The following is a 16,316-nucleotide window of genomic DNA, read 5'->3' as shown; positions in this document are numbered from 1 at the left end:
TCTGCCCCTCCCAAGTACACATATAACTGAGGACTTTTTTTTTTTTTTAAGATTTTATTTATTCATTTGACAGAGATCACAAGTAGGCAGAGAGGCAGGCAGAGAGAGAGGAGGAAGCAGTCTCCCTGCTGAGCAGAGAACCCAGTGCAGGCCTGGATCCCAGGACCCTGGGATCTTGACCTGAGCTGAAGGCAGAGGCTTTAACCCACTGAGCCACCCAACTGAGGGGCCCCTAACTGAGGAATTTTGCATTACTGTTTTATCTGCCTAGAATGCTCTGGTCCCAGATATCTCCATGGATCTCTCCCAGACTCTTTTTAAATAAACATTCTTTGAATTTCTAACGTGCATAATATGGTAGACTTGGGTTTTAAGTATGAGGAAAATGGTTTATGCTCCATGCCCTTAAGGTATTATTAATCTAATACAAATGCAAATAAACCAAGTTGAGGAGTTGGAGAGAGAATGAATTGAGATACAGCAGCAGTAGTTCACGTAGTAGTGATATGGTAGCATTTAATTTGGAGAGAATTTTAGGACCATCAGACTTAATCAGATTCTTAAAGAGCAAGATCTGATTTATTTTATGCTATTTAAAAAGTACCTAGGAGCACTTGGGTGGCTCAGTGGGTTAAGCCTCTGCCTTCAGCTTGGGTTATGATCTCAGGGTCCTGGGATCGAATCCCACATCAGGCTCCTTGCTCAGTGGGAAGCCTGCTTCCCCCATGGCCCCTTGCCTGCCTCTGCCTACTTGTGATCTTTCTCTCTGTCAAATAAATAAATAAAATGTTAAAAAAAAAAAAGTACCTAAAGTGGTGCATACAAATTATGTGTTTGGAATAACATATATTGTATAAAATATATATGGATCTGTTTGGAAATAATACATAGTGTTATAAATTATTATTAAATTAAGAGTAATTTCTGAAATTTTACATTAAAGTTATTGAGATTCTCTAATTCTTGTAATTTAGATAGATAAAATTTTTGATAACATGCTATATGGGGTGGAATATCACATTTTTCTTAATCTACAAATCGGCCTTTTATGTAATCACGTACTTCTCTTTGTTACTTTCAAAATCAGTTTGTTTTCTTTTTTGTTTTTTTTTTTTATTTTATTTATGTGACAGAGAAATCACAACTAGGCAGAGAGGCAGGCAGAGAGGCAGGCAGAGAGGCAGGAGGAAGCAGGCTCCCCGCAGAGCAGAGAGCCCGATGTGGGGCTCGATCCCAGGACCCTGGGATCATGACCTGAGCCGAAGGCAGAGGCTTTAACCCACTGAGCCACCCAGGCGCCCCTCAAAATTAGTTTTTAAACTCAAGAGAGTCTATGGATAAACTTTTGTTCAGGAGAATTCATATGTAGGAAGACTTGTTTCTTACCCATTTTAGATGAATCAAATGTTTTGTTGTTGAATTTCCTTTACCTTTTTTCAAGTAAAGCTTTTATTGCAGTATTATCTTAATACTGAGAAATGGGCAGATTGTTAGGTTACAGGTTAATGAATTTTTGTTAAGTGGATATATCCGTGTACTCAGTAAATAGAATATTAGATTATAACATTGTTCCAGTGTCAGCTCCCAGTCACCAATTCCCGACAAGAGTAACCCAACATGCCCCTGGCTTTTAACAGATCAGTTTTGCTTATTTTTGAATAGTTGCAAAAATCAGTAATTCTATAATATAAAATGATCTAATATAATATTTTGTAATCTCATTTGGAAGTATTAAACAAGGAAAGAAACAGTCATGGAAATATTTTCTATATATTTTTGTGAAACAGTAAAGTACATGTGTGTTAACTATTCTTCTACTTAGAATCCCGACCATTGTCAATTCCTGTGAAAGCCATGCTGAATCTCTCTGAAGGCTGTCGAAGTCCTGAAGAAAGAATGAAAGAATTTATTGGAGTAGTGTGGAATGCAGTAAAGAGTCTCACACTACAGGTAAAAGAAAACTTAGAAATAACCATGGTTTTAATTTCTGTAATATTTTATAATTTTCAGTACCTTAAATATTGGTAAAAAATAATTGCACTGGTAACACTTAATATTGGTAAAAAAGTAACCTCACTCTTAACACTTGTTATGTTATGTATGCCATCTCATTTCCATAACTTAGATGAAAACTCTTGGCACATTTTACATGTTAACCGAATCATATGAAATACATATTATGTGTTCTTCTTAAGAAAGTTATAAAAATACACAAATTTTGAGCTGTTTCTTAAAAAAATTCATTTTACTGTTTCTTTATTTTAAACATTATTTAAAGGATTTTAAATATTCAGCATACAAGTCAGAAAACACTAGACAACAGGCCAAATTGGACAGTGATCAGTGGTCCCTGGGATGTTTTTTAAAATATTTTATTTATTTATTTGACAGAGAGTGAGCACAAGCAGGGAGAGGGGCAGGGAGAAGGAGAGGGAGAAGCAGGCTCCCCGCTGAGCAGGGAGCCTGATGTGGGGCTCCATCCCAGGACTCTGGGATCATGACCTGAGCTGAAGGCAGATGCTTAACCTACTGAGCTACTCAGGTGCCCCATCCCTGAGATATTTAAGATAAGGTCAGGATGGCCTAGTTACTGTTGGTTTTGGGGAATGAGAGGAAGGAGGCTGTCTAAGTGGCGTTCTACAGACCAGTTTTAGCCTTTTGGTGGATAGTGATGCCATGAAATGGTAAAAGAAACAGCTTTTCAGAGTTAAGGGCAAATAGGAAGTTTAATTTATGCATACATTTGAAATACCTGTGACATAGCCAGGCTTCTATTAGATCATAGGATATTAAAATTTGGAGGTTAAGGAAGAGATTCACAGTAGAGATGTAATTTTGGGAATCATCTATAGATGGTTAAAACTAGGAGAATAGTCACTCAAAAAATATGTAAAGTTGAAGGAGCAGTGGGCCAAGGGAATAGCATGTCTGAGAGTGTCCTTGAAGCTGACTGTGAGTGAGAGATCAGAAATGTAGATGGAAAAGTCAGACAGTTCATGGAAGCCAATGAATGGTGTATAGAATTCCAAGGAACCTGTACTTATTAAATTCTGGATCTTAACTATGGACTTGATTTTTCTTATCTGCAATATGAAATGGTTACATGATGTCTAAGATTATTTCCAATTCTAACATCCTTGTGGGATTCTTTTGGTTCTTTTGCTTGTTTTATAATGATACAGTGCCTTTATAGCTTTGTCACCAACAAAAACTTAATCTTATATGTTATTATGTATTAGTTATAAGTAGAGATACTGATGTTCCTCGTTTTTTTCTTCTTTTAAAAATTTTTAATTGTGGTAAGATACACTAACATAAAATTAGCTATGTTCACCATTTTAATGGGTGCAATTTAGACTGATGTTCCTCATTTGACTAAACTTATTGAGTATAAATTAACATATAATTACAGGAGTACTAATGATTATATCTTTGTATAGGTTATTTTGTATATGACCTAGGCACTTGCTTGCTTCATTCCTAGTCCCAGCTCTGTATTATACATGCTCTTTATTTAGACATTTTCACATGTTAATGTGTTCTGGAAGGGTTGAAAGATAAAACTTGATTCTGATTAAATGATTAAAATATAGGCCCTAAAATTCAGCATTTTAAAATAGTAGTGTCCGTTTTCCAAGATATTTTATGAACCAGAATATAAAACAGAAAATGCTGGAGTTGTCATCAGATAAAACAGAACATCATACTTGAAGTCATCAAAGGATTATTCTTTTAGTGGAAGTTTGAGCAAGTGAATGTGTTTGGAATCAGAATTTCTGGAAAATTTATTTTGCAGCCAAACTTGGTATTTGCTAAGCCCATGTTTTTTCTTATGATAGATAATCTTGCATTTAGACATAAACAGTATTCACTGTAGCTTACTTGTTTTTCAGTGGGAAAAGTAACTTCCACATGTCATCTTAATGGATTATGTTATAGTACTTTATATAGTCTTGCACAGTTTTTTTAAATGTGAACTTGGTTGGAGGACCTTTTTCTGGAAAGATTAATATAAACTTAGTTCTTTGCAATTTTTCTCTATCAGCTGATCTGCAAAGATCTTATCTATTATACTTCAAAAAGCTGCATTTTATTCCAGAAGCACATGATTGGCAATGGCATGCAGTTAACAAAATAGAAATATTCTGGCCTAAAATTCACTAATAAAAGAGAACATTGCCCTAGTTTTTGCAAAACTCCTTTTTATCATATTAAAGATCATGTTTCTGTTACATGGCATTTTCTAGGTGTTTCCTGGCATTTCTGAAGCTTTCTGAGTGGACTGTATAATAGAGTGGAGTCTTTATTTTCTGTACCAAGCCTCTTGGTCTCCTTCTTTTGCTAATAATGTTTAGAGAACTACTTCCCACATTCCTTGATTTTGATGTGTCTCAGGTCCCATAAATTAGATAAGCTAGACCGCTTGAATTCTCTCTCCCAAGAAGTTACATATAGAATATGATCAGTGATACAATAATCATATTGCATGATATACTTGATGTTCTTATATCCAGTGAACTTCCTGGCCTATCTCCATGATTAAACAAGGGTAAGCATTTCAGACTAGACAGATCAACTACTAACCACCTATTTGTAAGAGTAATTATTTACATTTAATGCTTAAAATTTTGCAATGTTCAAATTTTTATTTATAGGCATTGAGAAGGTGACCACAATTGCATGGGGTAGTTTGTTAGAAGGAAGAAGTCTGGAATTTCTATGTAGGCATTTTTTCATGTTTTCTCTTGGCAGATATTTATGGGAAATTGTGGATTTTTAACAGTCTGGAAAAGACAACTAAGGTTCACTTTTGAGGTTTTTTTTTTTCCATTTTATTTATTTTTTCAGCGTAACAGTATTCATTCTTTTTGCACAACACCCAGTGCTCCATGCAAAACGTGCTCTCCCCATTACCCACCACCTGTTCCCCCAACCTCCCACCCCTGACCCTTCAAAACCCTCAGGTTGTTTTTCAGAGTCCATAGTCTCTTATGATTCGCCTCCCCTTCCAAATTTTTTTTTTTTTAATAAACATATAATGTATTTTTATCCCCAGGGGTACAGGTCTGTGAATCGCCAGGTTTACACACTTCACAGCACTCACGATAGCACTTACCCTCCCCAATGTCCATAGCCCCCTCCCCCTCTCCCAATCCCACCTCCCCCCAGCAACCCCCAGTTTGTTTTGTGAGATTAAGAGTCATTTATGGTTTGTCTCCCTCCCAATCCCATCTTGTTTCATTTATTCTTCTCCTATCCCCCTACCCCCCCCCATGTTGCTTCTCCATGTCCTCATATCAGGGAGATCATATGATAGTTGTCTTTCTCCGATTGACTTATTTCACTAAGCATGATACGCTCTAGTTCCATCCACGTCGTCGCAAATGGCATGATTTCATTTCTTTTGATGGCTGCATAGTATTCCATTGTGTATATATACCACCTCTTCTTTATCCATTCATCTGTTGATGGACATCTAGGTTCTTTCCATAGTTTGGCTATTGTAGACATTGCTGCTATAAACATTCGGGTACACGTGCCCCTTCGGATCACTATGTTTGTATCGTTAGGGTAAATACCCAGTAGTGCAATTGCTGGGTCATAGGGTAGTTCTATTTTCAACATTTTGAGGAACCTCCATGCTGTTTTCCAGAGTGGTTGCACCAGCTTGCATTCCCACCAACAGTGGAGGAGGGTTCCCCTTTCTCCACATCCTCGCCAGCATCTGTCATTTCCTGACTTGTTAATTTTAGCCATTCTGACTGGTGTGAGGTGATATCTCATTGTGGTTTTGATTTGTATTTCCCTGATGCCGAGTGACGTGGAGCACTTTTTCATGTGTCTGTTGGCCATCTGGATGTCTTCTTTGCAGAAATGTCTGTTCATGTCCTCTGCCCATTTCTTGATTGGATTGTTTGTTCTTTGGGTGTTGAGTTTGCTAAGTTCCTTATAGATTTTGGATACTAGCCCTTTATCTGATATGTCGTTTGCAGATATCTTCTCCCATTCTGTCAGTTGTCTTTTGGTTTTGTTAACTGTTTCCTTTGCTGTGCAAAAGCTTTTGATCTTGATGAAATCCCAGTAGTTCATTTTTGCCCTTGCTTCCCTTGCCTTTGCCGTTGTTCCTAGGAAGATGTTGCTGCGGCTGAGGTCGAAGAGGTTGCTGCCTTCATTCTCCTCAAGGATTTTGATGGATTCCTTTCTCACATTGAGGTCCTTCATCCATTTGGAGTCTATTTTCGTGTGTGGTGTAAGGAAGTGGTCCAATTTCATTTTTCTGCATGTGGCTGTCCAATTTTCCCAGCACCATTTATTGAAGAGGCTGTCTTTTTTCCATTGGACATTCTTTCCTGCTTTGTCGAAGATTAGTTGACCATAGAGTTGAGGGTCGATTTCTGGGCTCTCTATTCTGTTCCACTGATCTATGTGTCTGTTTTTGTGCCAGTACCATGCTGTCTTGATGATGACAGCTTTGTAATAGAGCTTGAAGTCCGGAATTGTGATGCCACCAACTTTGGCTTTCTTTTTCAATATTCCTTTGGCTATTGGAGGTCTTTTCTGATTCCATCACTTTTGAGGTTTTTAACTTAATGCCCTAAAGTGGGTATATTTAGATTCCTACTATATATGATGATACCCCAAATATTTTCATAGTGTATTAAGAATTTATAGAATAGGAAAACTGTGATTTAGTCAATAGTTAATATATTTGTTATCATGCAAATGGAATACTACACGTTTTGATGGCCTCTATATATGTAAACAGTTATATCGTAAGTGCAGGTCTTTTTAAAGATTATATTTATTTATTTATTTGACAGTGAGAGAGATAGAGAGATCACAAGTAGGCAGAGAGGCAGGCAGAGAGAGAGAGAGAGGGAAGCAGGCTCCCTGCCGAGCAGCGAGCCCGATGTGGGACTCGATCCCAGGACCCTGAGATCATGACCTGAGCCGAAGGCAACGGCTTAACCCACTGAGCCACCCAGGCGCCCAGTGCAAGTCTTTTTAAAGATACCGTGAACATCTCTTACAAGTCCATGAGAGCTAATATATGGATCTGTTATATGTTTATTAAAAAAAAAAAAAATTTGGAAGGGGAGGCGAACCTTAAGAGACTATGAACTCTGGAAAACAACCCTGAGGGTCAGGGGTGGGAGGTTGGGGGAACAGGTGGTGGGTAATGGGGAGGGCACGTTTTGCATGGAGCACTGGTTGTTGTGCAAAAACAATGAATACTGTTACGCTAAAAAAAAAAAAAAAGAATAAAAAAAAAAGAAGATAATCAGTGTATGTTCACTGACTTTATTTTTAGCAAACCTTCAGGTGAGAATTAATACATTGCATCTTTATCTTTTTTTAAAGAATTTATTTATTTATTTGACAGACAGATCCCAAGTAGGCAGAGAGGCAGGTAGAGAGAGAGAGGGGGGGAAGCAGGCTCCCTGCCGAGCAGAGAGCCCGATGCGGGACTTGATCCCAGGACCCTGAGATCATGACCTGAGCCGAAGGCAGAGGCTTAACCTACTGAGCCACCCAGGCACCCACATTGCATCTTATATCAGAGCTGACACCTCCCCACCCCACCCCCCCATTACAGATAAGGCAACTAAAGTTATAGAGAGATTAAACAACTTGTCAAAGGTTCCACAGCTGGAGTTGAACCCATCTGGCTGACGTGTCAGTTTTATTAATTAGTAGGTTTTCTCTGTAGAATGAATGATGAACAACATGCACTAAACAATTATTTTAATTAATATCTGATGCTAATAAAAATAATTGTGTTTTCTTATTTAATAGTCAGTACCTAGTACGTGCTAGACACCGTACTATGTACTGAGACTGTAAACAAAAGGCAAAGTATCTGACATTACAGACCTTATATGCTCTAGTGAAAACTCTGTAAGGCTATTAGTATTTTAAAACCCTCTTGTTTCAAGTTTTTTAAGTGCTGGGATTATATCTTTTCTATCTGTACAACTGACTTTCAGTTTATGTGAGGTATTAAAGAATGCATGGACAAAAGAAAAAGTGAACGAAAATATAACCTGAAATGTTCTTTCATATTTGTTTTTATTTGAAGCTGTTTTTTGAAGAATAAAATTCATACAGAGAACATTTCATTCTTTAGAAATTTTACAAAATACAGTCATCACTAAAGTTTCAGTTTTAAAGAAGGAAAATGTTATTTGGGAATAGGAAATAAGAATGTTATTTAAAAGTACAGAAAATATGATATAACATTTTAAAGCATTTATAAAGTGTTCTGTATGTTAGACAGCAGGCTAATTAAAGTGTTCAGATTAATGTATAAGTGAAACCTTAGTCTCCTCTTTTTAACTAAGTTGTGATCACAGTTACATAGCAAACAAGGTAGAAGAATCTAAGTTTACCAAACCTTACATATGGGAGATGGGTTGGGGGTACACAAAGACATGCATCTTTTCAAATGGAATGTAAACTTGGGACTTCCAAAAAAATGCATGACAGTCATTTCATTTATTAAAATAAGAATACCAAATAATTTCTACTTTTATTGGTTTATTCTCAGTGTATCATACTTAGATATGTAGCCCTTGGCCTAATAGGAATCAAAATAGAGGCGGTTCTACTTCAAGAATTTGTAATAATCCCTTCACTTTAACACATGAATGTGTTCAATATTGGCGAAAGAACACGTTGCTACCAAAACTGAAATAAGATCCTTGAAACAGAAAGGATGTTGCCATGGAAAAATGAAGTAACACTCAGTGCAGCTGTGATGCATTAATGAATAGGATATTTTTTTAAAAGATCATTTGTGTTTGGTGTGGCTCAGAGGGTCCCAACCAGATGGTTTCCATGAACATGATCTGACCCCCAGTTTGAGGACTTCTTACTGGCAGATTACTTCATTTTCTTTCCCTTGGATTGTCAGATCCTTACATTAATGCAAAATTTACTGCTACAGATTTATATTCACTTATATAAATCACTCAACATTTTACATTAAAACCACAATTTTAGACATACAGTTTTACAGTTATTTTAAAAGTGTAAAAAGATTTATGGGATAGCTATAGTATATGTAATAGATGTAACATTATAATAAGTTTGAGCAATTTGGATTATGTGTATGTTTTGGTTCTTATCATTAAAGGACTCTCCATAACACATATTTTAGAAAGTTTATTTTTTGGAGTTGTGTATATCAGGCTAAATTTGATGAAATAATTTATTTTTGAATTAGTGGAATTTTGGAATATATTGTGGTTTTGGAAATCTTGGCACAACTTAAATTTATTTCAGCAGATACGCATGTATATATCTGTATAGTGTGGCATATTATACTGATTACCTCACATTGTTGAAAACATTTTTTAACATGGCTTCAGTATCTACATGAAGTGTTAAATACTGACTCTTTCTAGTTTGACACTATAACCATAATTAATATGGGAGGATATGTTCTCAGTTACCGTATTACCTTGTACATTGGAACATCAGTAATTATGTTAAATATTTTAAAAGATAAATGTAATGCATCTGAGACAGTGTATACTTCTATTTCAAAATAAAAAATGTTGTAATCTTAATGAACTGCTTCACATATATACATTTAAATTAAGTTGCAAGATAAAATTCTAGAACTAAGAAATGAGGTCATACTTGATGAACCAATGTGTTTATTTTTGCAAAATTTTACTTTTATTTTTCTTCACTGAATTCATCAGTGCGTTCCATGCACAGAAATGTTGAAGTGAAGATGAGTAAGTTAGTTTATTTATAAGGTTGGCAAATTATTTATTGTATCAAGGAATTCCAGACCTGTTACATATCATGCTCTCACTAAGGACTATATTAACCCCAAGGGAAGGTATATTACTGTATTCTTAGTTATCTTTTATAAAATACAGTCTCATCATTTGCTAGAATATTCAAGCATTTATCAAACAAATTTTAGAATTTATTATACCTTCAGATAATATCTTTGTATGCCAAATATTTTATAGAAAATTAACAGATGATATTTTACATTTTCTTAAGAATAAGTATGGTAGGACAATTTGTGAATGAGGTTACAAAATAGTACTTTGTAAGAACCAACCAAGACTGATAGACTTTACATTGCTTTTGAACTAAGAACTCATGATGAATTTAATTTTTTTAATTGGGCTTCTTAGTCCTATTTTTAACTCTCTAAGGGCATGGCAACCTAAGTCACCACACTGGGAATAAGAAAGCATAAAAATTGCACATGAAATCAAAATTTAAATATAATTTGAGGTATGAGAGTAGCGAGGAATAATGCTCTGATTTTTAAGTCCTCTCAATTTTCTTCATTACCATGTATCTTTATATATAAAATGTGATACACACTTGAATGTTGATATACATGTATATAAAAAAAAGTATGTGATACATTTTAATGTTTGTCTAGAGATATAATCTGAGTACTTAAACATTTTTTTCTTACGTTTTAGTCTATAAAGTAAAAAAAAAAAAAAAGCCAAATTCACATAGAAATAGCTCTGTGTGTGTGTGTGTGTGTGTGTGTATGGGTGGATGGATGGATGTTTTAAGTGAGTACAATATAATGCTAGTTGGTTCTAAGGTCTTAGCTGGTGTTAACAAAATCTAATGAACTGCAAAACAAGGAGGATTTTCTCACCTTTTTTTGCCAACAGATTTTCTAATTCAGTCATGTTTCTTGGAAAGAACTGTGGAAAGGCAGATATGTTTTCATCTCATGTCACTGTGCCTTTTTGATCAAATTTATAGCAAGAAACATCTTTTTAAGTGTTTATTGTGTTCTTTAGTAAACATAACTTGTAAAACCGTAAGTATGGCCCATTTCTTTTTTTAGCTTGCCTGTTTATTCTTAAAGATATTAGGTATTTAAGGGTATGGTTACTCTCTTATTTAGTCCGTTCCCAGTATTTTAATTTTGCTTTTTTTCTTCCTCTCTAGCTTGACATACAGTCTTGTTGTGTGTTTGTTCCAAATGATAGCCTGCCTTCCCCAAGTACAATTGTATCTGGTGACATTCCTGGAACAGTAAGAAGTTGGTACCATGGACAAACCAGCATGCCAGGAATGCTTGTCCTCTGTTTGCCTCAAATAAAGATTATTAGTGCTGGCCACAAGTATATGGAACCTCTGCAGGAGATTCCATTTGTCATTCCACGACCCATCCTTGAAGAAGGTACATTTAAAAATAAAATTCTTCCTATGATTGTTATGTTTTATAATAATATTTTTAGCTTTGTTTTTTAAATATGCCAATCCTTATGTAAATCAGTCTTCTCAATGAAAGATCCACATGAAAATAGATGAAGTGTTCTACAAAGTGGATCTAAAGAGAAAAGTGTACCAACCATATGAACTAAGTGATGCCATTTATTGACATCCGCACCTTTTAATCCTTTTAATCATATTCATGTATGTATAAATGGAGATTACAAAAGATCATATGCAATACAGAATCATCACTAAAATGGCAAAGGAGAGACACATTGAGAAAGTTGGTTTTGGATGTTTTCATTAGGCTGAACTAAGAATGATAAGTAGATCTTCATTTAAACAACTTGATTTATTAAAAGAAATATATAATAAAATGAATATACTATTTCCATCAAGCATAATGCATTTCTAGATTTCTCATTTGTTAAAGTGGATGATTGTGTGATGATTTGAAACATGACTTCTTAGAAAAACTTGATTTCTGATATTGCAGAGTTTTCGGTTGCAAATTTATACCCTTTTGAACTTTGACATATCCATCTCAAACAATATGTGAACCTGGAAAAGTTTTGAGTCACAAAGTAAATAATGTGAATCTATGTATTAATAACAGGGTTCAAATTTCTTACAGTGCTAAACAGTTCTGCACCTTGTTCATATTATTAGGATGTAAGAATATGAATGCTGACATCATTCAGATTCTACACATACTATTATAGAAAAGCGGATTTAGTCCACAGTCCAAAGTATTTTTACTTTGACTTGAAGTTGATTTCTCTCTCCCTTTCTCTGTATTGGACTTTCCACTGAAATTTAGTTTTCTTAGGTTTATCAGAAGTGGGAATGATTTTGCTGCCAGAAATGAATGGTGGCACTTAATAATATGAATACCATTATCATAAAATCAGAGAATTCTAACCATTAGAAGGAACTTCTTTCTAGCTCTTCTTGTTGATGTTTATCTTAATGCAAGAATTCTTTCTCTAGCGTATTAGATATATCCATTCTTTGATACTTACTTTTGGTTATTAGGAGTTCTTTATTATCTTTATTATCACAGCAGCTATTATATATCCTATCAAGGATATGCTAGCCTCATAAAATGAGGGAGGGTGTGCTTTCCCCCTTCTTTTGTTTTAACTCTGAAATAATTTTTGTAAGATTCAAATAGTTTGTCTTTTTTTTTTTTTTTTTAGAGACAGTGGGGTGGGGGCAAAGGGAGAGAGAGAGAATCTTAAAAGGTAAGGTAGGTAGAGGAAAAACCAGGATGCAGTACTATCATGGAAGACAAATGATTCGATCATTTTAAATATGGCAGAAGTGCACAGTAAAATGAGGACTAAAAGATTTGTAAGGGATTTGACAATTTTAGGTGATTGATTTCTCTTATCACAGTATTTTCAGAGTGCTATTAATGCAGTTCAGATTATGGTGGTTTAAGGACTAAACAGAAAATGAAGAATCTTCTTATTCACATGTACTTGACATAAAATACTAGTTTCAGATGTATGATAGTGATATGATGTTTTTTACATTAAAAGAGATCACTACTGTAAGTCTAGCTATCATCTGTCTCCATACAAAGTTACTACAATATTGTTGATGATGCTTTACATTATGTCCCCATGACTATTTTACCACTGGAAGTTTGTACCTCTAATCCCCTTCACATATTTCACCCCTCTTCCAACTCTTCTCCTTTTGGTAATCACTAGTTTGTTTTCTGTGTTGAGTCTTCTGTTTTGTTTGTTCATTATTTTCTTTTTCAGATTCCATATATAAATGAAATCATACTATATTTGTCTTTCTTGGTGTGACTTACTTCACTTAGCATATACCCTCTAGGTCAAACCATAATGTTGCAAGTGACACAATATCCTTCTTTTTAATGGCTGAGTAATATTCCATTGTTTATGTATACCACATTTTCTTTATCCATTCATCTATCAGAGAACAGTTAGGTTGCTTATATACTTGGCTATTATAAATAATGCTGTGAATAACAAAGAGGTACATAGATCTCTTAGAATTAGCATTTTTATTCCCTTCAGATAAATATAGAAGCGGAATTGTTGCATTCCAAAGATTTTGGAAATTTGTGTTACTGTTTTCATTTTTTCTTAAGTTATTTTTTGCTGTTGTCTTTGATTTCTTCATTGACTCATTGGTTGTCTAATAGCATGTTGTATAGTCTCCATGTGTTTATGCTTTATTCATATTTTTTCTTGTAATTGATTTCTAGTTTCATACCTTTGTGGTTGGAAAAGATGCTTGATGTGATTTCAGTCTTCTTGAATTTATTGAAACTTGCTTTGTAGCCTAACATGTGATCTGTCCTGGAGAATGTTTCATGTGCACTTGAAAAGGAGTGGTGCTTCTGCTTTAGGATAGAATGTTTTATATATATCTCTTTAGTCCATCTGATCCTTAAAGTCCATATTGCCTTAATGATTTTCTGTCTGGGTTATCTCTTCATTGATATAAGTAGAGTAATTAAAGTCTTCTACTATTATTATACAGCTATCTCTTTCTTTCTTTACTTCTGTTAGTATTTGCTTTGAGTATTTAGGTGTTTCTATATTGGGTGCATAAATGTTGATAAATATTACATCCTCTTGTTGGATTGACTCTATCATCATTATATAATGCTTTCCTTTGTTTTAAAGTCTATTTTGTCTGACATAAGTATTGCTAACCTAGCTTTCTTTTCATTACCATTTGCATGGAATATCCTTTTCTGTCCTCTCACTTTTAGTTTGTTGTGTGTCTTTAGATTTGAAGTGAGTCTCTTGTAGGCAACTTATATATGGGTTTTGTTTTTTTTATTCATTCAGCCATTCTGTGTCTTTTGATTGGAGAGTTTAGTTCATTTACAATTAAAGTAACTGTTCATAGGTTCCTGGCTGTTTTTGTATCTCCTCTCCATTCCTTCCTTTTTTTCTCTCTTATGCTTTATTAGTTTTCTGTAGTGGTTTTTTTTTTAAGATTTTATTTCTTTATTTGACAGAGAGAGGTCACAAGTAGGCAGAGAGAGGGGAAGAAGGCTGCTGAGCAGAGAGCCTCGATCCCAGGACCCTGAGATCATGACCTGAGCCGAAGGCAGAGGCTTAACCCACTGAGCCACCCAGGCGCCCTTTCTTTAGTGTTATATTTAGATTTGCTTCTTTTTTTTCTTTTGTGCATTTACTGTAAGTTTTCCTTTGTAAACCATGAGGTTTACATACATACATAACATTTTTATGTATATAACAGTCTTTTTAAAGTTGATAGTAACTTAATTTTGAACATGTTCCAAAGCTTCATATTTTTACTTTCCCTCACCTTATGTTTCATATTTTTAGTGATACATTTTACATCTTTTTACTTTGTGTATCCCTGAACTTAATTATTATATTTTTACTTAATTTTGCTACTTTTGTCTTTTGCTCTTCCTACTTGGTTTGTAAGTGGTATGTCCACTACTTTTATCATTTATTTACCCCTTGCAGCAAGATTTTTACTTTTGTGTGTTTTCTTCTTATTAAATAGTACATTTTATTTTTAGTTTTGAGTAATCTTTTTAACATTTCTTATAAGGCTGTTTAAGTAGTGATGAACTCCTTTAGCTTTTGCTTTTCTGGAAAATTCTTAATCTCTCTGAATGATAACATCTGGATAGAGAATTCTTGGTTGGCCATTTTTTCCTTTTAGTGCTTTTAATATGTCATGCCACTGTTTTATGGCCTATAAAGTTTCTGCCAGACTATCTGCTAATTGCCTTATGGGGTTTTACCTGTTTACAATATGTTTCTTTTCTCTTGCTACTTTTAAGATTTTCTGTTTCTCTTTTTTATCATTTTATTTTATTATTTATTTGAAAAAGATTTGTTTTTTGAGAGAGAGAGTATGAGCAGGAAGAGAAAGAGAGAATATTTCTAGTAGCCTCCCTGCCGAGAGCAGAGCCAGATGTGGGGTTCCATCATGTGACCCATAGATTGTGACCTGAGCTGAAATCAAGCATCCAATGCCCAACTGACTGAGCCACACAAGTGCCCCTACCTTTTACCATTTTAATTAGAATACGTCTTGGAGTGTTTGTCTTTGAGCTTATTTGGGCCTCTTTGATATCCCTGGACCTGGATATCCCCCAGATTATAGTGCTTTAAGCCATTATTTCTTCAAATAATTTTCTTGACTTTTCTCTCTCTCCTCCTCCTGGGACCTGAGAATGTTATTTCTTTTGATGTTGTCCCCAAGGTCCCTTAAGATATCCTCACTTTTAGTTCTTTTTTTTAATTTTGTTTTTTGTTTTGTTTTGTTTTTTGTTTTTTGGGTTTTTTTCCATTTTATTTATTTTTTCAGCGTAACAGTATTCATTGTTTTTGCACAACACCCAGTGCTCCATGCAAAACGTGCCCTCCCTATTACCCACCACCTGTTCCCCCAACCTCCCACCCCTGACCCTTCAAAACCCTCAGGTTGTTTTTCAGAGTCCATAGTCTCTTATGGTTCGCCTCCCCTTCCAAATTTTTTTTTTTTTAATAAACATATAATGTATTTTTATCCCCAGGGGTACAGGTCTGTGAATCGCCAGGTTTACACACTTCACAGCACTCACGATAGCACATACCCTCCCCAATGTCCATAGCCCCCTCCCCCTCTCCCAATCCCACCTCCCCCCAGCAACCCCCAGTTTGTTTTGTGAGATTAAGAGTCATTTATGGTTTGTCTCCCTCCCAATCCCATCTTGTTTCATTGATTCTTCTCCTATCCCCCTAACCCCCCATGTTGTTTCTCCATGTCCTCATATCAGGGAGATCATATGATAGTTGTCTTTCTCCGATTGACTTATTTCACTAAGCATGATACGCTCTAGTTCCATCCACGTCGTCGCAAATGGCAAGATTTCATTTCTTTTGATGGCTGCATAGTATTCCATTGTGTATATATACCACATCTTCTTTATCTATTCATCTGTTGATGGACATCTAGGTTCTTTCCATAGTTTGGCTATTGTGACACATGAAAAAGTGCTCCACGTCACTCGGCATCAGGGAAATACAAATCAAAACCACAATGAGATATCACCTCACACCAGTCAGAATGGCTAAAATTAA

The 16,316-nt window shown here is 35.1% G+C and overlaps 1 protein-coding gene across 2 annotated transcripts in view; it reads left to right on the top strand.

The window, feature by feature from the left end:
- VPS13B (vacuolar protein sorting 13 homolog B) overlaps positions 1-16,316 on the top strand; it is an 811,037-nt gene that overhangs the window by 399,254 nt on the left and 395,467 nt on the right. For both annotated transcript variants that reach the window (XM_045996973.1, XM_045996994.1), the window contains exons 22-23: positions 1,823-1,950; positions 10,948-11,182. In XM_045996973.1, coding sequence (XP_045852929.1) covers positions 1,823-1,950; positions 10,948-11,182 — 363 coding nt within the window. The remainder of the gene's footprint in view (positions 1-1,822; positions 1,951-10,947; positions 11,183-16,316) is intronic.

The sequence above is a fragment of the Meles meles genome, chromosome 1, assembly GCF_922984935.1.
Source record: "Meles meles chromosome 1, mMelMel3.1 paternal haplotype, whole genome shotgun sequence".
Taxonomy (NCBI): Eukaryota; Metazoa; Chordata; class Mammalia; order Carnivora; family Mustelidae; genus Meles; species Meles meles.
Note: the sequence above shows the minus strand (reverse complement) of the source record. Positions and strands in the feature narration are given on the sequence as shown.